The sequence below is a fragment of the Polyodon spathula genome, chromosome 52 (genome assembly GCF_017654505.1).
Source record: "Polyodon spathula isolate WHYD16114869_AA chromosome 52, ASM1765450v1, whole genome shotgun sequence".
Lineage (NCBI taxonomy): Eukaryota > Metazoa > Chordata > Actinopteri > Acipenseriformes > Polyodontidae > Polyodon > Polyodon spathula.
In genome coordinates, this window is record NC_054585.1 from 1,467,034 (window position 1) to 1,487,878 (window position 20,845).

A 20,845-nucleotide genomic window follows, 5' to 3' on the forward strand; every position below is an offset into this window, starting at 1 on the left:
CTGCAGTCAAGAGTAAGTAGCGTAAAAATGAAATTTCGGTGCCTTTCGTTTCTTGATCGAGGCAGGGAACGCTGTTTTATGTCATTAGCTGAAGTGAACTGTAGGCTCGAGGACATAAAGGCAATAGTACTGAAGTTTCATGAAACATTAACCCTGAAGAGCATTGTGCAACATGCGTTAACTAGTGTGCTGATGCATTATGCATACAACCCTACATAGATATATTTAAGGGACCTGTTTCTAACCACAGGTAAGACAATGCAATCACTGTACATTCATTCTATTCCAATGTTATGATTTATGTTTGGGAATGCTCAGCATCCATATTAAATGTAATGTAACCAGAGTATTCCAAATGCCATTGTTTTTTTTCATGTACAAAGAGTGCAAGGAAGCCAGGAATAGACTAAATGCTACTAATCTGATCCTATTAACTTAGTATTCAATATATGAGTTGTGAGGAAGTCACATTGCTGTTGGGAAATGTAATTTTCCAGCTTTATAAAAAGAACAATGTATTCAATCTACTGCAATAGTGCATTAACAATGGAGCCATTTCATGGCTGGAGTGCACTTTGAAAGCCAAGAGAATTAAGAATTGTGTTATAAAAACCAAAATCTATTTCTACCATAAACTCTTTGAGTAGGCCAGTGCATATTCAGAATACTGAGCTCTCCACATACAGTGGCTTGCGAAAGTATTGACCCCGCCTTGGCATTTTTCCTATTTTGTTGCCTTACAACCTGGAATTAAAATGGATTTTTTGGGGGGTTTGTATCATTTGATTTGCCTACCACTTTGAAGATGCGAAATATTTTTTATTGTGAAACAAACAAGAAATAAGACATAAAAACAGAAAACTTGAGTGTGCATAAGTATTCACCCCCCCAAAGTCAATACTTTGTAGAGCCACCTTTTACAGCAATTACAGCTGCAAGTCTCTTGGGGTATGTATCTATAAGCTTGGCACATCTAGCCACTGGGATTTTTGCCCATTCTTCAAGGCAAAACTGCTCCAGCTCCTTCAAGTTGGATGGGTTCCGCTGGTGTACAGCAATCTTTAAGTCATACCACAGATTCTCAATTGGATTGAGGTCTGGGCTTTGACTAGGCCATTCCAAGACATTTAAATGTTTCCCCTTAAACCACTTGAGTGTTGCTTTAGCAGTATGCTTCGGGTCATTGTCCTGCTGGAAGGTGAACCTCCGTCCAGTCTCAAATCTCTGGAAGACTGAAACAGGTTTCCCTCAAGAATTTCCCTGTATTTAGAGCCATCTATCATTCCTTTAATTCTGACCAGTTTCCCAGTCCCTGAAGATTGAAAAACATGGTTCTCGGGGTGATGAGAGGTGTTGGGTTTGTACCAGACATAACGTTTTCCTTGATGGCCAAAAAGCTCAATTTTAGTCTCATCTGACCAGAGTACCTTCTTCCATATGTTTGGGAAGTCTCCCACATGCCTTTTGGCGAACACCAAACGTGTTTGCTTATTTTTTTCTTTAAGCAATGGCTTTTTTCTGGCCACTCTTCTGTAAAGCCCAGCTCTGTGGAGTGTACGGCTTAAAGTGGTCCTATGGACAGATACTCCAATCTCCGCTGTGGAGCTTTGCAGCTCCTTCAGGGTTATCTTTGGTCTCTTTCTTGCCTCTCTGATTAACGCCCTCCTTGCCTGGTCCATGAGTTTTGGTGGGCGGCCCTCTCTTGCCAGGTTTGTTGTGGTGCCATATTCTTTCAATTTTTTAATAATGGCTTTAATGGTGCTTCGTGGGATGTTCAAAGTTTCGGATATTTTTTTATAACCCAATCCTGATCTGTACTTCTCCACAACTTTGTCCCTGACCTGTTTGGAGAGCTCCTTGGTCTTCATGGTGCCGCTTGCTTGGTGGTGCCCCTTGCTTAGTGGTGTTGCAGACTCTGGGGCCTTTCAGAACAGGTGTATATATACTGAGATCATGTGACAGATCATCATGTGACACTTAGATTGCACACAGGTGGACTTTATTTAACTAATTATGTGACTTCTGAAGGCAATTGGTTGCACCAGATCTTATTTAGAGGCTTAATAGCAAAGGGGGTGAATACATATGCACGCACCACTTTTCCGTTAGTTATTTTTTAGAATTTTTTTAAACAAGTTATTTTTTTCATTTCACTTCACCAATTTGGACTATTTTGTGTATGTCCACTACATGAAATCCAAATAAAAATCAATTTTAATTCCAGGTTGTAAGGCAACCAAATAGGAAAAATGCCAAGGGGGGTCAATACTTTCGCAAGCCACTGTATACAGGGAATGTACATAGAACACATACTACAGTGTTCCCCTTTATGCATGTAAAAGCAATATCTTGAATGCTGTATGTTAATAAAATTATGCCTTGTCTGTAAACACACTGAAAATGTCATTTTGTGCTACTTCTAGTGCTGTAAATATTTGAAAAGTAAAGGCAGTACAATACATCCAAATCAGCTCTTGAATAAAACATTGTTACATGAGCTGGTCTATAGAGGCTACGAGACTAAACATCCTAGAGGCACAAGCAGACTCAACTTTAGTAAAGTTGATGTCTACGCAATTTGCCCTGGTGCCTTTTGGTCCAGTTGCCAAATGCTCTGCCTCTTACCACTGGATATTTCTGATGGTAGCCTAGCCTGGTGCTGTATCTCTCCCTGACCAATAGTTAGTGGCAGGTCTGGCCAGAGCAGGCTGATTTGCAGGACAGAAAGATCTGTTGCACTATTTTTATTTTTCTGGTTCTAGGGAACAACAACATTGTGTGTGTGTGTGTGTGTTATAAGGTAATTCTGATTAGCAGTTGCTGGTGACAGTAGCTTCAGAAGGTGAATAGATCTACGCTAGTGCTGAGGCTACTCTATCTACCCTATTTTAGTTTTCATTTCACTGTTTTATCTGTTTTTGCAATGCCTAGTGTAGATTGAACTGGGTTCTATTCGCTTTCCTGACCAGGATATACAGAACCAATTATTTTGAAGAATATTGACTCGGGTCCTCTTTCTGCAGGCTAAGCTTTTACACCGTAAAATTAGTGATATCTTTAAAAAATATTGAGATCTTTCTAGGTGTTCATGAAAAGGACTGACAGTACTGGAGATTGATGTCATCTTTATCCACCAAACAGAGATCGTTAGCTGTTGCAGTGGCTGTAGTAGTGTTTTTGTAATGTGGATTACATTAGTGTCCACCAAAAGCGAAATTGTAATCACAATTTAATTTATTTTGTGTTAAGCTAGTGGATTACCATACAGCACAACAGCACATGGTCCTAGATGGTTAGTTTCTTTTTGGGCATTACATGTTCAGTGGCTTGATGACCAAAACTTTCATCTGATAGCCTAGGTTTAAATCTACATTGTTTGTTCTCAAGTTAAATAAGTTTTGTGGTATTAAAATCACAAACTCTCTTAGCAATTGAGTTTAATTGGCAGGCTCTATTTGGTCCTTCAGGTCATGAGTGTGACGCATTGTTGAGTAGTTGTGTTGACTTAAAAACTGCTTTTTCACTGTGCGACTAGCTGGCCTTTCTGCTTCAGGAATCCACAGTCCAGCAGCCCTCATCAGAAGTGATTCTTTAGACGTTCACTTCCCTTTATCAACTGTTTGCATTGCTGTAGCATCTTTTAATATGCAAGAAGGGACAAGGTCCCATGATTATGGGCAGTCTCTAATGTAAATATTGTAAATGGATTGCTACTTGGGTTACAGTAGCTGTACACCATAGTCTTGGCCCTTTACAGTGATCTTTACATAGAAAAAAAAAACTATATCCACATTATTGTGCACTCATCAACTTGTAATGTTTTTTTTTGTCCAACATAAACATTGGCTGTATATTCTGCTCTTGTATCCATAATAAAATGGTTAAATAAAATGTTCTGACTCTTGGTTTTACAAAAGGAAACAATGCTGTGAAACACATGTTGATATAACCTTTAATTTACATTCTTCCTGTGAGTATTGTATATTTAATATGAATTATTTATCAAAGTGTAGGAGATGGACCCATTTACAGGTTGATTCAGAAGCAATGCATTATAATATAGTTAAGAGATTCTAAACTTCAGCTACTATAAAAGTATGTAGTTCCTTTAAAGTTATCACACAACCAAAAAGGCTGTTAACCAGTGCATCCACAGCTTAAGACAGCCTCCTAAATTAGTAGCATGCTATAAACACCTGTCCTGATACCTTGTTCATTTTATATCCTGGTTAGTAGATGAATACATGAATTATAAATATGTTTTGGTGTTTTATTCTGAACGCAAGAGAAGTGTGTGCTGGGTCTTCAGTTATCTAAACTGCAGCCCTATGGCAGTGTTAAACTTCTTCCAGCGGTAGGGCCTGTCTGCATCCTGTGGGTGATCCACAGAAGCTGGCCGGGCCAGAGCAGACACCCTGGGGCCATCGTAACGCAAGGAGCGGCGCTCCTGAAGTGCACACTTGACGGCTCGGTTTATCTGAAATAGAAGGGGGGGGAATAATCACTTATTCTCTTTCTGCTTGCTCAAACTTTTTTTTTTGTTGTACACATTTAAATACCAAGGTAGACAGGCATGTATTCTGGATGAGGAAACCTAATTAAACTGCTATAAGGAATACTTAGTGAAATTATTGGCAAGTAGAAGTAATATTTAATCTGTGCCAGTGGAGATCTGTGCTGGATTTTTTTTTTGCGATCCTGCCGGGGGTGAGCTAGGAAGCCCTGTTTGACGCGCCTGTCAGTCGTGGCAATGACAAGGCGGTTCAGCGAGGGTGTGTTGCAGACAACCGCTTTGATTAGCTGAGGGGCAGGTCTAGGGGGGACTGTCAATCCCATAAAAATGACACTCTCCTATTCCTTCGCTGCACCCTTTCAGGATATAATACAGCAGAAGCTCTGGCCGAGGATGTGGATTAAACACATTTACAGTGTTGCAGAATCCCCTGCAGTGTTTACAATAAAACGCATTACCTTCTCTGTGTTGTCCATTTGGCAGCAATTTTACTTGGGAATGTTCACTAGAGAAAGAGATTTCTTCTTTTAAACACTGCAGTGTATTCAGATCATGTTCCCTCCTGCAACAATGCTGGTGCACTGAGGAGGGTGGAAGAGTTTTTTTTTCTTTCTTCCTCCTAACAAACGCTTATGAGTAAATGTTGAGAAATGTCCAGTTGATTTATTATGACCCATGATGTGTGATTAAAAATCTGAAGTCAGCAATGTTTAAAAATAGAAAGCTGTGATATGCACAACTATGCAGAAGTTAATTTCAATTCTCTATCACAGTATTTGTTATTTTTGTTGTTACCTTAACTTTACTCATCACAATTTCATGATATAGGTCGGTATCTCCAATGCACGGTGCGATGCGATTCTTGGTGTCCTCTGTGTCAGCAGGTTCTTCACTTGATTTCTCGTGTTTTGCTGGCGGTTTGTGGGGGTCCCTTTTAAAACTGAAGTACAATATTTATGTAAACTCACTCACTCAAATCTATTCTATATATATATATATATATATATATATATATATATATATATATATACACACTCTACAAAAAAGTGACTATTCAATGGAAGACAGACTCAAACACTGAAGAATTTAAGTACTTTGAAAAATTTACGAAGCACAAATTCTTTCACTGTTGTTTTTACACATTTAAAAAGATGAATATAGTAAAAGCCATATTGTAAAAATTGAATGTATCTGCTGGTTTCAAGGATGAAGGAAACTGGTGTAGCTAAGGAATGTAACCCAACTGCCTGTTGACATGGTCAAATTTTATAACTTTTTTCTTTAATTTGTACTCCTCTGTTTTTCTACCCTAATTTGCAGGTCCTCTAGCATACCATTAAGGAGGACTCAAGAGTAACACTGAACCGTGGCAACGGAGGTTAACAAACCTATTCCTAGTTGATTTCCTTCCTCACCCCTCTGGAAGGGCCAATGCAGCATTCCTGTGCCAAGATCAGCTACTCTGCACATACTGGATTCAAACCATGCAGGCAGGAGTCACTCTGCACTCCAATGTGTTTACTAGGCGAGCCCCGAGTTCTCATTTATGTATCAAGTCCTGCATACACACACACATACACACACACACACACACACACACACGAGTGGATACATACCATGCAGCACTTTGTATATTTACTACCCTGTATTTCTCTGAAAGTGAACAAACAATCAAGATAAAATACAGCTGCAAAATACCACTATCCCAAGCAGGTACACCTGGCTGTAAATCAACCAGAAGGCAGTGTTGGGTTTTTTTCCCAAGGTGTGAAGCTTACAGCACTGGAAAGCAAGAAAGTTTAAAGATATCTGTTAGTAAATCATGCTTTCACAGTGTTGTACTTCCTTGGCCACTTCACTTGGAAGGTGAAACTGCCCCCACCCCTTCAACAGCTTCTTCCCTGTCATTAACCAACAAGATGCTTCCCTTACTGCCTGGCATGCTTTTAGCCAGTAACATGCCTTGACACATTGCTGATGTGAAATGACACAGGAAGTGCAAGAGTAATAGAATTGTTTTGTTTGTTAATATGTCTATATCACCTGCAACAGCAACATGAGAGAAGAGCTTGGCAGGCCTTGTAGGGCAATTCAAAGGCAGCAGCCGATCGTATGAAGCAATAATAAGTTGACTGTGTACCTTGATGGATCTTCATACAGGCCACAGGCTTGCAGGCTGACATCCAGCTTCATTTTGGCCATCTCCCCAGCCTCGCTGGATAGAATATCTGTGACAGAGCACCCAGGATAGAGCTGAGAAAGCAGGGGCACGGCCTGAAGAGCAGATGGAGGAATCTGTCTAGAATTTATATAACCCCTTGAATTTTATAAGGGGGTGGGACAGGAGTTTAGTGATCTAAGCAGTGCCTTGGGACTGGGCACTAGTATTAATAATCTTTATTTTCATATAGCACTGTTCATAGTGGACCACCATCACAAAGCGCTTTACAAGATACAAGATTAGGGTGTGTGAGCTATGCATCAGCTGCAGAATTACTTACAAGAACGTCTCGCCCGACAGATTGAGCACAAGGAGGTTAAGTGACTTGCTCGGGGTTACACAATGAGTCAGTGGCTGAGCTGAACTGGGTACCTCCTGGTTACAAGCCTGATTCTTTAACCACTGGACCACACAGCCTCCTATAATTAGAGCTGAGCAAAGGGAGACAGTGTGGCCTAGTGGTTAGAGATGATGAGCAGGAGGTAGTTTAGCCTAAAAGCAACAGGGACTGGGAGTAGGGAAAAAAACAGTAACTGAGAAGCGGTGTGGCCGAGGCAGGGACTGACCTGGTCATTGCTGGGGTCCAGTAGCAGTGACATTATCATGTCCTGCCGTGCCCCGTGCTCCTAGTGAAGCTTCTGGCGAGCCTTGGCCCGACACTCATAATATTGAGACACACCAGGATTGTACTGGATAGCACGGGAGAAGTTTTCCAAGGCTTCAATGTATTTACTAAAAAAAAAAAAAAAGAACAAAGCAATCCATGCCAATCATGTAAGATAGCTATGTTTGATAATGTGCTTAGTCAGGTTAGTGACATCAACGTCATAAAAATGTAAAACAAAAAAGTCTGCGGCCGTTTTATTTGCTTACAATTTGGATATACTGGGGTATATAATATCTTTCTGGTTACTAAATAATCAAGCATTCCTGTAAGCTATATGAGTACTTTCATATATCTGCTCCAGTTTTTAAAGCCTGCATACACTGCATAGTATACATAACAGCTTGCAGTTGTATTAGTATAACAATAAAAGCCAAAGAAAAACAAGTTTAGTTTTACTGATTTCTGAGTGTTCGGAGGACTCCTTATTACTAAGATTCCACACAATGAGGATGAGCAATATTAAGCTATTAAGCGTCCGATAATATGTCTTTGTCCTCAAAATGTCACCAAAGGGACAACGATGGAAAAGTTAATTAAGCAACATATTTTATTTCTGTGTGTATCGAATACTCTTCAAGACTTGGGGTAACTTCTGCATCGTTTAAAACAAAATCGTATTTCCTTGGGAAATTGGTTCATCCGTAAGTTAACAATCACAGCAGAATCATTTTGCGTGGAAAAGGTTTCAGTAAAAATGATTCCAATGCAAGTGACCCTGACGAAAGTCATTGTTGACATTACTTTGCTTTATAAAGCTCACCTTCCATTCTCGTAGTCCCTCTGCCCCATAGTGCTGTATACCACTGCGTAGCAGATCTTAATACTCCGGTCCAATGCAATTTTGCAGCCAGGTCAGCATGCTGTCGTGCATTTACCAGGCGAGTCACACGGGACCCACAGTCTATATTCTGCATATGGATATTGTTGCTGTTCGTTCAAAAACTCTTAAACCTGTTTGTATTAAACTTGAGCAGATTCCAGTCCAGTATCAAGAGATCTTTACAAAAATTGAGTGTTCTTGAATGTCTAAAGCTTGCAGTTCAGAGATACCTGGAATGGTAAGAACTGATAAAGAACAAGAGACTTAATTGATCACATTTCAGGTTATAGTTAAAGCAGACTAAACGTATGTCCAAAAAAAAAAAAAAGGCCAATTTAAAGTTTGTTCCTCATCATTGAAGTTGGGGATTAAATCACTTGTATGCATTTGGTAACTCATTTATATACTTTAAATAAGTGTAACCTTATTTTGTTGTGTTTGAAGATCATTTGGTTCTTTAGATCAAAAAGGTAACAGAAACTGACCCCCTCTGTTAATGTAGAGGCCCTTCTCGTGCTTCTCCATCCCGATGGCCTTGTTGAGCAGCATCACTGCCTCCTCATAGAAGCCAGAGGTGAAGCAGTGCACTGCTAAATCATTATAGGTTAGCAACAGCTGCCTCCGGGCCTCAGTCTGCACGGATCTCCCCTCCTCACCCCCACTCATATCCAGAACCAGGATGAAGTCATCGATCGCAGCGTTGAAGTCCTTTAGCCTCAGGGTCCCTCTGCCACACACACAGACACAAAAAGCATGAGGAAAAAGTGTAACATAATCTCATGAAGTGGGGCTTATTAACCACGAATCTGAGAAAAAGCATTGTGAATAGCGCTGCCTTTTTGGGGTAAGGTTAGTTATCTAGTGGTATCACCACATGATCCAAAAAAAAAAAAAAAAAGAAAATTTTACATCTAAATATATTTGTAGTTATTGTAAACCTGGTACCTTATTTGTTATTTATTGGGACGATTCATTATCTATTTCTAAAAATATATTTTTCCTCCTCACACAAAACATGTTGTTAAAAAAAGTTAGTCCAGACACCTTACATCCAATAGCCTAATCAATATATTTTTTGTCAGGTAAGGAATTTAGGAAATAAGGTCACATAAAAAAAAAAGATGAAATATGGAGCATTATTTATTGCTCCAATTTCACTAACAAATTAATTCAAGAGGTCCTTATACTAAACACACCTCCCTATCCACTAGTACCAGGGGATTTGAATCCCAATGTAATATTGTGCTTCTTTCTTCTCTACAGCCTGTAATAGTGCTGGTCTACCTGAAGAGGTAGTACTGGACCTCCTCTGGGTTGTTCTCTAGGGCAGTGCTGATCTTTTGCAGGGCTTCCTGGAGGTTCCCTGCCACCGCCTTGCTCAGTGCCAAGCTCCGTGCTTGCTCTGCATTGCCTTCCAGTTCCATCAGCAGAGATAGTCCCTCTGGCATGCCTGGGGCCAGCGCCAGCGCTGCCTTCACATTGTGGTAACAAATGGTCAACTGCAACATCAAATGGCTCCATTTAACAGATTGTGAAAGCAGCAATAAGTACAAATATGATAAAGCAAAGCCCGTTAAAAACACAGGCGTCGTGACATCATGGGATCAAGAAACTGACTGCCTTACTGTCTATCATTTATTTAGCTTTTTTTTTTTTTTTTATCAAGATATATCCACTGAAGCCTTGTTGGCTGTAACAATGTCAGTAACTGTAACAATGTCAACCACACAAACAAAAATGTGTCTTTCCAAATCGCTTGGATGGAGGAACAATCCCTAGCAAATTACGCCATTCGGTGTTGAATATCAGAATGCCGAAAACAAGCACATTAGCAGAGAAGACAGCTGAGTGTTCATTGTACTGTCATATTTAAAAAACAACAACTAAGATAAAATAGCCCACACAAAAAGCAAGTAACTTTGTCAGTATCAATTTAACTTGGAAGTATTAAGGGTCTGTGGGTTGGAGTTAGCTCACCTCCTCATGTGGTAGGGGCGGTAGTCAGGTCTTAGTTCTGTAGCCTTGGCGAAGGACTCCAGTGCATCTAGATGCCTACCATGGTCAAATAGGCACTGACCCTGCAACAGGCAAAGTTAACAGGCTAGGAAATAATCTGATCAAATGGCATCCCACAAAATATTTACCAAGTTTTATGAATCCAGCTCTTTGTTTATTCATAAATGACTTTGGAAAGGCAGTCATGTAGGAAGGACCACAGTAATGCGGATTAACTCGGTTAAAAGGCTATTTCAAGCTTTGATGGAAAATAGTAGAAATGTAATCACATTGCTCCCATGTCTCGCACTGCGTGTCTTTGTACCATGAGTAAAAGGACATCTGTGGATTAAAGTATTACTTGATCCATCACATGCTTTTCTGTACAAGAATCAACAAAAATATACATTTTGATTTAAAAAAAAAAAAAAAAAAAAAAAAAAAAACAGAAAAGCAGCTTGAAAGCAAAAAGATTGCTGAAAAAACAGACTAAACATCTGACCACACTGTTTAGTTTTGGGTTTCTTTTGGGGTGGTGGTGTTTGATAATATTACCACTGGTTCCGTTATTATTGTTATAAAAGTCTTCTGGTTAATTCCAGATATGCAATTATTTCAAATGCAACACTATATATAAACTGCTGCACCTAGGGCACAGGAGTGAGTTTAAACTGTGCCTGTGCTAAACAAGATGGAACTGCCCACCTGCAGGTAGAAGACGAATGCCAGGCGTAGACGGAAGGCCTCAGATTGTGGCTCGAGGGCAGACGCTTTCCTGTAGTTCAAGGCAGCAGACTGGAAGTCACACAGTTGCAGGTAGGCTTCAGCTCTGCACACATACAGCCTTGTCTGAAACGACCACTGCTCATAAACTTTCAACTCAAATATTCAAGGTATACACCACCAGAAAAAACTAAAACAAACATATATACAGTATGTTTGCAATTCAGTCATTTAACAATAATACAATAAAACAGACCAAAATCAATTTTTGACATTTCAAATCTATTGTCCACATCTGCTCTATAATAAAGTAGAGAAGCAGGTAGAGCCGAATTAACTTACAGTTCATTAGAATGTGCTATTTGTTGAGTCAGGTTTAAAGATCAAGAAGTAATGTTTCTCTGTATATCATTTTATGATGCAGCTTGACCTTATATTACCTGCTGGGGTTGCAAATTGATGGTTTTGGTGAAAAAGTGCACAGCTCTCTCCCAGTCTGCCTTGGACACTGCCTCCACACCCCTCCCATAGCTGCACAAGGAAGGAAGAAGATTTAGATTAACATGGCCTTATTTTAGCATTCAATTAGGTGCTATGATGTAACTGCCCTGTGGTTTGACACAAAATAGCTTGCACTGGATTACTGCCATAGAAAGAGATGAAAAAGCCCTGTTGGACTCACTGCTCTGCAGCACGGAGTTCAATGATGGACCTCCCGCACAGCTCCAAACGGTCTTTCTTGTCCTCTTCTAATTCAAAGATGCGGCTGGACCCAAAAAGCCGTCTCCGTGATTTCTCTCGTGCCTCCTCCAACTGTTCCTCTGAGACAGCAGTAGAAAACACGCTGCCATCGCTGACCTGCAGAAGGGTATGCAAACAGCTAAGTCCCATCAAAACACGCTGAACCATCACAAGAAAGTTGTTTGTGCTTTGAGCTTCCTTAAGAATCACTTGAGCCCTGCTCTTCTTCAAAAGAATGCAACGGGATCTTTAATGTGCACAAAGTTGACAGCACAGAGTCAGCTAAGATGGACTATTAATTAACTACAGGCTTGGAGGTTGGAATGTTTTTACTGCACTAACAACACCAAAAATATGATTGGATTTCTTCCTTCCCAAGATCAGGCGAAATCAGAATCTAGGTTAATTTGTCTAGCCCTGCCCTTAATTTAATATGGACACAGAGCTGCCAAACAAAGGATGCTGTACAAAGACAAACAAAAAAAATGAAATGTACTGCCTTCATTTAAGGGGCAGCAAGAACCTGTTGCCCAGTTGTCTTGTCTTCATACCTCTTCTGTAACTCTTGAGCCTTCTTTCCTCCCTCCCTCAGCTGATAAATCCATCTGATCTCCCATCAGTAGCTAGTCGTGATGAACCTATGAACAATTACAGTAATAGAATGGGGCTTCTGATTGTAACTGAATTTGGGCTTTTAAGGATACTGTAAATTAACTGTTTGAAAATATAGATATACAATTGAAATCAATGAAAATACAAATGTTAAACATAAAATACCATGCAGTAAATAAATGTAAAATGCTATTTACAAAAAATAAATACAAATAAAAACAAAACTAGGGTGAAGCATGACCACCAAAATAATCTGCATGATCAAATCTTATACCATAAAACAGAAATAAAAGGAAGCATTACTTCAAATTGAGTCCCCCTGAGTTTATAAACTACATACAACAATTGTTAATTACAATAGGGTACACTTCTAATTCTCCATCTTGAATCGGTTAGTAATGATAAACTGTATTGTATTTGTTGGACTCTGTACATATATCTCTATACTTACGTGTATTTTGTTGCCAGAAAATAAACAATGTCCTGCTCACTTGCAATACAACTCTCTTGCATTAGGAGCTGTACACACGTAATTTGTATCTTTCTCTCATATTCTTGTTTATGGAGGCCTTTTGATAGCTAATGACTTCAACTAAGAAATACCGGTATATAACACAAATAAATTCAACAACATGGCATTGGCACTGCGTTTAGGCCGTTAAACGAGAAGTTAGATATTCACTGATGTTTTTATATACATGTGTGTACATATATAAACGCTTCGTGTGTTTCTTCTGGTTTAAAAAAACCCGAGTCACTGGAATCTAAGAAGTTATATCATGCAAATAACATGTTTTATCACACATTGACATTTAAAAACAAATGTGTATTTATTTTTAAACGGTTCTTCTACCGCAAGGTAAGTTACATCCAGAATCAACAAGTAACTTTCTGATCTCAAAAGCGTGTATCGCTACGCGGTAACCAAGGAGACGGTTCAAACCAGCTGGACAACTGAAAAGAACCCATGGTTTTCTCTACCCTGTTTGCTTTGCTGTGGTTGGTAAGCTTCGTGTATATCTCTCAACTGCACACGTACCAAGATGAGTCTAATGTTCCCCGATCAACCTTGAAATAAACCGATTGTGTCAGTAGACAATAGTAGTCAGATATATGTAACAGCAAAACATGTGATTGGAAATGATACACACACACACACACACACACACACACATCCCCGTTCCGTTTCACAATTATGTATTGAAAGCAGACCCTACTGCAATGTGTACACGCTTGTACGGTAAATATTTTCTCCAGCAGGTTCCCGTTTGCCCCATGTATGGATTCAGTTATGTGGTGTTCGTTCCTTGTATTTTGGTTTTGCCTTGCCCAGGAGGGTGTGTCCAGCCTGTACTTCCAATACCACCACCAGGCTGAGCTGAAGCACTACCTGCACTGGGTGAGCAAAACCTACCCGCACGTAACACATATCAACTCCATAGGGCAGTCCAGTGAAGGTAAGGCTAGGCAGACTGTAACCTTTCATCAAAATGTATATGGTAACAGCTCCCCATGTTTAAAGTTAATTTCCAGGGCTACATCTAATATATTTAATTTGGTTGATATTTCTAAGTCACAGTTCAGTGGCACAAGCAGACACTGGTTTATTTAAAATTTAATTTAAAGCCCTAACTGAAGTTTTAAAGGTAAACTTTTATAAAGGCCCCCTTTCTTCTGATATATATATATATATATATATATATATATATATATATATATATATATATATATATATATATATATATATATATATATATATGCCATGTTTTTTATATCTTAATATGGAATGCGCATATATTTAAAAGACAATGCTAACAAAGTACCAAATTAATGTACAGCAGCTCAGTTTTACTCCAATGGTCAAGCTGCTGTTGTTTCTTATTATTACAAAATAGGAAGGGAGCTTTGGGTGCTGGTGATTGGCCAATATCCCAAGGAGCCTCGAGTTGGCATCCCTGAGGCCAGATACATTGGCAATATGCATGGGAATGAGGTAAGACGCATGCTACTACCGGATCTGAATTGAGAATCCCTGGTGATTTGTCAGGGAATTTATAGTGTCACTTGTGAACCGACCAGTGCATTTTCTAAACATTAGCACATATACATCTCTGTAGCTTCCTCATAGCGCATAATGTACACCACAGTTAAAACAAGTCAATAACATTGTTTATTAACCAAACTATAAGCGAACAGCTATGTAATATAATTCAAGCTTGTAAGCACTCTCAATTTGTTTGTTTCTCATTTGGTAACAACAGGAGCTTTCAATCATATGCCCTAAACGTTGTGTAACACTTTAATTGTGTCGGTCAATCTCTTCTCTCCACAGCCTGTAAGCTGAAAGCTGCTTCTTCACTTCACTGACCTGCTGGTGTCTCCCTACGGCAAAATGAAGACCATCATTCCATGAAGCTTACCTAGTGTGCACTTCCATTCATTGCATACTGTATGTCCAGGTTTTAGACACGGTGCTACACTTGTTTAAAGCTATCTATGTCTTTATGGCTTTAAGGTAATGAAGTTCAATACCATGTGCATCCATTCACTCTGGTATAGAGGTCTCAAATGTGCAGTTTTGAAAGCACATGTTCTAGCAAATACATATTTTCAATTTAAAACATGATGTGGTACAGCAGGAGGTTGAAGAATTCACTGTTTGCTCAGCCATGCTTTCAGTTAGATTTGCACCAGCTCTAGCTTCTTTCCTTTCATTAACCAAGCTGCTCCTCCTATTGACTGACATGCTTTCAGCCAGTAACGTGACCCAGAAGAGTGAAATTACCCAGGAAGTGCAAGAGTGACAGATTTCCTTTAATCTCGTGTAATACCAGACATCATGTTTTAAAATTAAAATGTTTTCTATAAAATGTTTCTTTCAAAAGTGCATATTTAAGACCTGTGCAGCTGTTGGAAGTGTAAAACGGGAATTATTTTGTTAGCTGCAATCACTTGAATACACTGGCTAGACAGTTTATTAAGACTTGTAACTAATATTGGGTCCTACCACCAGTTGCCCTGATCACAGCCTTGACACGCAGTGGCATAGACTGCACAAGGTTCTATAAGGAATGCCTAGAGGGATGTTAACGTATTCAGGCATTCATACTTCAGACAAGCCTCTTTAACCATCCTTCCTCTGTCTGACCACTTTATCTTCTTTTTGTCATTGCTGATAAACTCTGATGAACGAAATCTTGGACTAGCATACCAACATTACTGTTAGCTACAGGGCCTAATAAAGTGATTTATTAATAAACAGCAATTTCACTCCTGAGTCAAAGCATACCAAATGTAACAAGGTGCAGTGAAATATAGGTACTGTATATCATATTTAAAAAACAAACAAACTGTGGTATAATGCAGAGTGGTGAAGCAGGGATGTGGTTCCAAACAGCAGTACTTTATCAGGCGCACCCCTCAGTCCCCTGAAATACTCGAATCGCCTCGCCATACTGAAGAGGGGGCACCGCCGTTGCAGTTGCGCCTGTGTAACCCTATGGGGAGCAGTCTCTGCGGCTGTTGCAAGCTCCCGGCTCCCGTGTGCTGCACATGGCAGATTGCAAACTCCTAGCACCGCTTTCAGCCTGTGCTGCCAAGTGTGACGAGGAAAAAAAAAGCGGTACCGCCTTTCAAAACAAGCCCAATCCATTTCAGACGTGCATGTACAATTGGCACCAGTCAATCACCAAAACCACTCCTACAACTATTTTAACTGTAAATTTACGTCACCTTTTACAAAAAAACCCCGCGCCTTTCAGATCCAATGCGCCTTTTGAACAGTTCCGCAACACAACACAGATGCAGCGCAGCGTTCCGCCTGTGTCCGCAGTTACTGTACACATCACAGCATGGATCAAGTATATCGACAGCTAATCGTTTTACACCTATCCATAAACACGTGTAGATATTCCGGAATAATGATATAGAATCTAGGTAGACAAACGTTTGAACATAAACTTAGGCAGAAGGAGCGTATGAAAAAGTCAGTACAGCCGTTTTGACATTTATCAAAAATTCTATTTGATATAAAAGAAATAAATACTGAGAATTGCTATGTACAATGTTCTTGCTGATATCAACATTACTGATATCAGAAATTGGTATGCAGTTTATCTGGACCGCTGCATGTACCTGTTCATAAAAAGTGCAGCGTTCCTATATTTTATATGACTTTACTATACTCATATTGTATACGTCAATCTCTTTCCTACTTTCACCTGAAGAAGAGACCTTTGAGGTCTTGAAAGCTTGTGAATAATTACTCTTTAGTTGGTCCAATAAAAGGTATCACATCTCCTTCTCTTTGTCTATATTCTCGTACTGAAACTGCAAATTACTAACATGGCGCTCCACAGCACACTTTGTCGCATAACATGACGTGTTGAACAAAAAAAAAAAATACATCAACGTTGTTCCAGGCGCATTCTCCCGAGTGGTGTGTGTTTGCAAAAGTGAGTACACTGAAAATCATATTATAAGGCGTGTATCTTTAAAGTCAGGCTTGGGAATCGGATTTTACACCTCTGGTGTGTTTCCGAGGAGCGAATCCCAAGCTATAGAGCACAGGTAAGAAAGTAACGTCATGCAACGTAAAGTGAGCTCTTCGAAACGAAACGCAGCCTGGACTGTGTGACTACAGTGCAAACACATTACTGCAGCTACAAAATTAAACTACAAAAAAAAGAAAAAAAAAAGAAACGTGTATTAAACATACGACATCATGTTTAATGTTTTGTGTATTATTGTTGTTGTTATCAATTCCCCGTGTCAAATAATCCAGTATTCATGAGACATTTTGCTATTTACAGTTACAGTGCTAGATCGACTTGGAACTGAAGAGCACAGATACATTCAGTCTGGGTTCATTGTGTGTTTTCTTTATCATCAGTGACCAGCCCTGTGCAGGTAACGGTTCTCGGCATAAACATTTACTGCAATAAAACATTGAAATAAAACATTTTATGATTTCTAGAAATATTATAAATAGTGTACTGTGCCTCCATTCAATTAGCACCACGTATTCTCTTAAAAAGCCACGTTCACGGGTAAGGATTCTGTAGATTGTCAGATACTCGTGGTTATCAAGATGTGTGTATGTGTATATCTTGAGATGGGGCTATAGTGGAGGCACTATATCCCCTTGCATGTTCTTGTAATGTAGAGGCCTCCGTATGTATAGAGCTTGGGTAGGAGATTCATTAGTACATATTAATCGTAGAATCTGGGGAGGTACATTTGTCTTGTACATATGTATATCAAATGTACATTTGTACTTCTGCCTGTAGACCCGCTTATTGAATAAAACATGTTTAGGACATTCTTTAACACAAGTAATTGTGAGTCTTGGGATATAAGGAGGGACCCGGTTAGTATGTTACTATCATACTGTCACTGTATATGAAAAGACAATTGAAGATATTGGCCCAGGGAGCTTTCACAATGGGATATAATCAATACAGTAACAGTAAAATAAAAATACAGACATTTTTTTCAAATAATGTATATTTCAAACCCTGATTGTTTCAGTATTCAAGTATTTGGCAGAGCACAAGTTCAGAATGTACATAATAATGATACTAACTAAAGTAAGATGTTTTGGTGGGGTAAACTTTGTAAGAAATTAAATAGAAATATGCCCTGGTCTTGGTACCCTGGCAGGCATTGGTGAAATACTGAGAATTCCTCAGTATTTTTCAATTCCTTTTCTTCCCCAAGCCAGTAGGATTGGTAAGTGAGCCTGCTTGTATCATTCTTCTTCTGTCAAACATCGATTCCTTTTTTTCTCCCTGCTGGTTGTGATTTTAATTCTGTGTGTTGTTCCAGGAGAAAACACTGTGCACCATTAACCTTCATCAGCCTTGTGTGACGGTGGAGAGAGGGACACACAGAGGAGAACTAGAGGACGCCCATCCCTCACTCGTGGTTTTTTAACTCTGTTCTGCTGCTACTTTGAAGACATGGAAAATTCATCTCCCCGTGGGTTTATCTTGTGCGCTTGTGGCAAGCACAGGTACGCTTCTACTGATTCTCACGGGAGCTGCATGCACTGCTTGGGCTTGGAACATGCCAAATCATCTGTGTCAGAACGTGGCAAGTGCCCTCACTGTGCCAAGTTTCAACGGCGTGCATGCCACAAGCGCCTGTCTAAGGTTCGAAAGTTCCTAAACCAGATGACTAGTGATAAGAAGACTATTCCTCCTAAACCTGACCCTTTAAAGGCTGTGGTGAGTACACCGGCCAAGGTCACTTTACCAGCAGTGATGAAGAAAAGCCCACAGACAGATGCACCCAGTCAGCCCTCCATGGTGCTATTCTCTACTCTATCCACCGCCACATCCACACTGACGCCACAGTCATCCACACTCCCCATGGTGTTCACAATTCGTTCACCTGCTTCCACGTCTTCAGTGCAACACGTGGCACCAGCCCATGAACCAAAAAGGGAGAATAATACAGGGACAGAACGGCGCTCCAGTAATTCAGAGCGGCGCTCCAGTAATTCTGGCTCTAAAAGCCATTCGCACAGAGGCTCCCACAAGAGGAGGCACTCATCAGAACGTCGATCTAGACACTTCAGGCAGTCCCAGCATGCCAGGCGGTCTCATGGACTTACTCATGCCCGCTCTAACTCCCCCTCCTCCTCTTACTCTTCTTATTCCAGCTCGTCAGACCGCTTCTCCCCTAAGAAAGAGATCAGCTCCCGGCTGTTGGCCCGGTTCTCTGACATGCTAAAGAAGCAGCGATCGCAGCTGCTGGATGTCATGCACTTGCAGCTGCAAGCACTACAGCAGTCCATGCAGGCCCAGCGGGACTCTATGGAACAACGAGTCGAAGCCCTTGAGAAAAAGCAAAAAAAGTTCTTGTCTGCACCTTCTGTGATGCAAACACAATCCTTGGGCTCAACCCAGGATACAGATTTTGCACATGACGATACCTTCAGACCAGAAGCTGAGCCGACGTGCAAGGATTGGTCAGGATCCACAGCATCAATGGATTCTGACACAATTACTGTGAAAATTGAGGAGGATCCAATTTCAATTGTGGCTGGCTATAGTATGGAGGAAGGGGGGGACGATGAAGATAATGGTGATAGTGAAGATGCTTCCCTGCTCCCGGATGTTACCCCTTCCATGCAAGAACTTCTTTTGGCAGATGACTTGCAAAGTCTGATCTGTCGTGCAGCTGAATACCTGGGAATTGATTTCCCGGCAGTACCAGGAAGATTGACAGCACCAGATCCAACCATGGTACCGGAGTTCGAAAACCTAGTACAGAGCACATGGTCAAACCCAGCTTCATCCAGACCCTTCAAGGAGGTCCATTCTAAGATGTACAGCTTGCATGAATGCCAGGCTCCTGCCTATGACAGAATGCCTCAGGTGAGTGGGCTCATGTCAGCAATCTTTCAGGCTGTGAAGCCAACAGATAGTAAAGAGGCTCCTGCCCCTACAAAGCAGTGGCGGTTCACAGAGGCGCTTGCAGAACGAGTTTATCAAACTGCTGGTATGCTGGCCAGGACTGCAAACTATCTCCGGTACCTGTCAGATTATCAGACACGCCTGCTTGATGAGATCACTGGCGAAGCACCTGCGCCACGCTTGCAGGCAGTCCTGAACGAACTGAAACTTATTGCCCAGTTCAGCCTCCAACTGTCCTCTCATCAGGCTGAGCTTTCTGGTAGGGCAATGGCATGTTCAGTAGCCATCCGTCGACAAGTTTGGATGGCTAACGCCAAGTATACTGATGCTCTGAAGGCAACTGTCGCAGACTTGCCCTTTGTAGTTGGCCACACGTTTGGGCCTCATGTAGATGCAGCTTTTAACGACCTGGTTTGCAAGCAGGCATTGTAATTAAATCATTAGTAGATTTAGATGCCTGTACAGTATTTCCCTGTTAAGGAAGTTCCAAATGTTACTACTGAGATGAGCCTTGTGCCTGATTCTGTTTATATATACAAACAGTCACTATTTGCTTGGTTTACTTAAACCCAGGAATTTCTCCAATCCTGTTATATCTACTCATGGTAGTGCATCTATATTGACGCTGACCAGAAAATGTGAAAATCAGATTGTGTGGTTAGTCAGGTGAAATCAGTTTCAGAATGAATGTGTCTTAACATAATAATCTTTTGGCATCTCTACTGTATAAAGTATGTGCTGTATGTGTAACTGTTAGGGGTGTGCCACTAGTTTCAAAGTAATTGTCTTTAAGAAAATTGAAGTTGTTAGGTTAAAGTAAATTGAATAAAACAGTGCAACCTTTGTCTTATCTTTTATCCTTTTGATATGATTTTTTTTTTTTTTTTAGTTTCCTTAGTAGTCATCTCTTAGAACTGTGGGGTTGTAGTCCTGGTCAAGGTGTTAGTTCTGTTAAAACTCGACAAAGGAATACATGTCCCAGTTTACACAGCAGTAGCATTTATGTGACAAATCGGCTGCATTTTCTAGCTTGCCACGTATTTTTAGTTTTACTCGGTGCAACAGTACAGCTATAAAAATGTCAGGGTCCCGGAAGAGATGGAAAATTCGCTTGCAGTTGGAATTTACATTG

The 20,845-nt window shown here is 40.4% G+C and overlaps 1 protein-coding gene across 3 annotated transcripts; it reads left to right on the forward strand.

Moving 5' to 3' along the window:
- Positions 1-16,619: 16,619 nt before the first annotated feature.
- On the forward strand, positions 16,620-20,582 carry LOC121307059. Of its 3 annotated transcripts, XM_041239153.1 has the most exons (3): positions 16,620-16,861; positions 17,104-17,200; positions 18,119-20,582. In XM_041239153.1, the coding sequence occupies exon 3, from the start codon at positions 18,253-18,255 to the stop codon at positions 20,143-20,145; it is 1,893 nt and encodes a 630-aa protein (XP_041095087.1). In that variant the 5' UTR covers positions 16,620-16,861; positions 17,104-17,200; positions 18,119-18,252; the 3' UTR covers positions 20,146-20,582. The 3 variants fall into 3 exon arrangements, with proteins under 3 accessions (XP_041095087.1, XP_041095086.1, XP_041095088.1); XM_041239152.1 differs by having other exon boundaries at positions 16,620-17,200; XM_041239154.1 differs by lacking the exon at positions 17,104-17,200.
- The last annotated feature ends 263 nt before the right edge of the window (positions 20,583-20,845 follow it).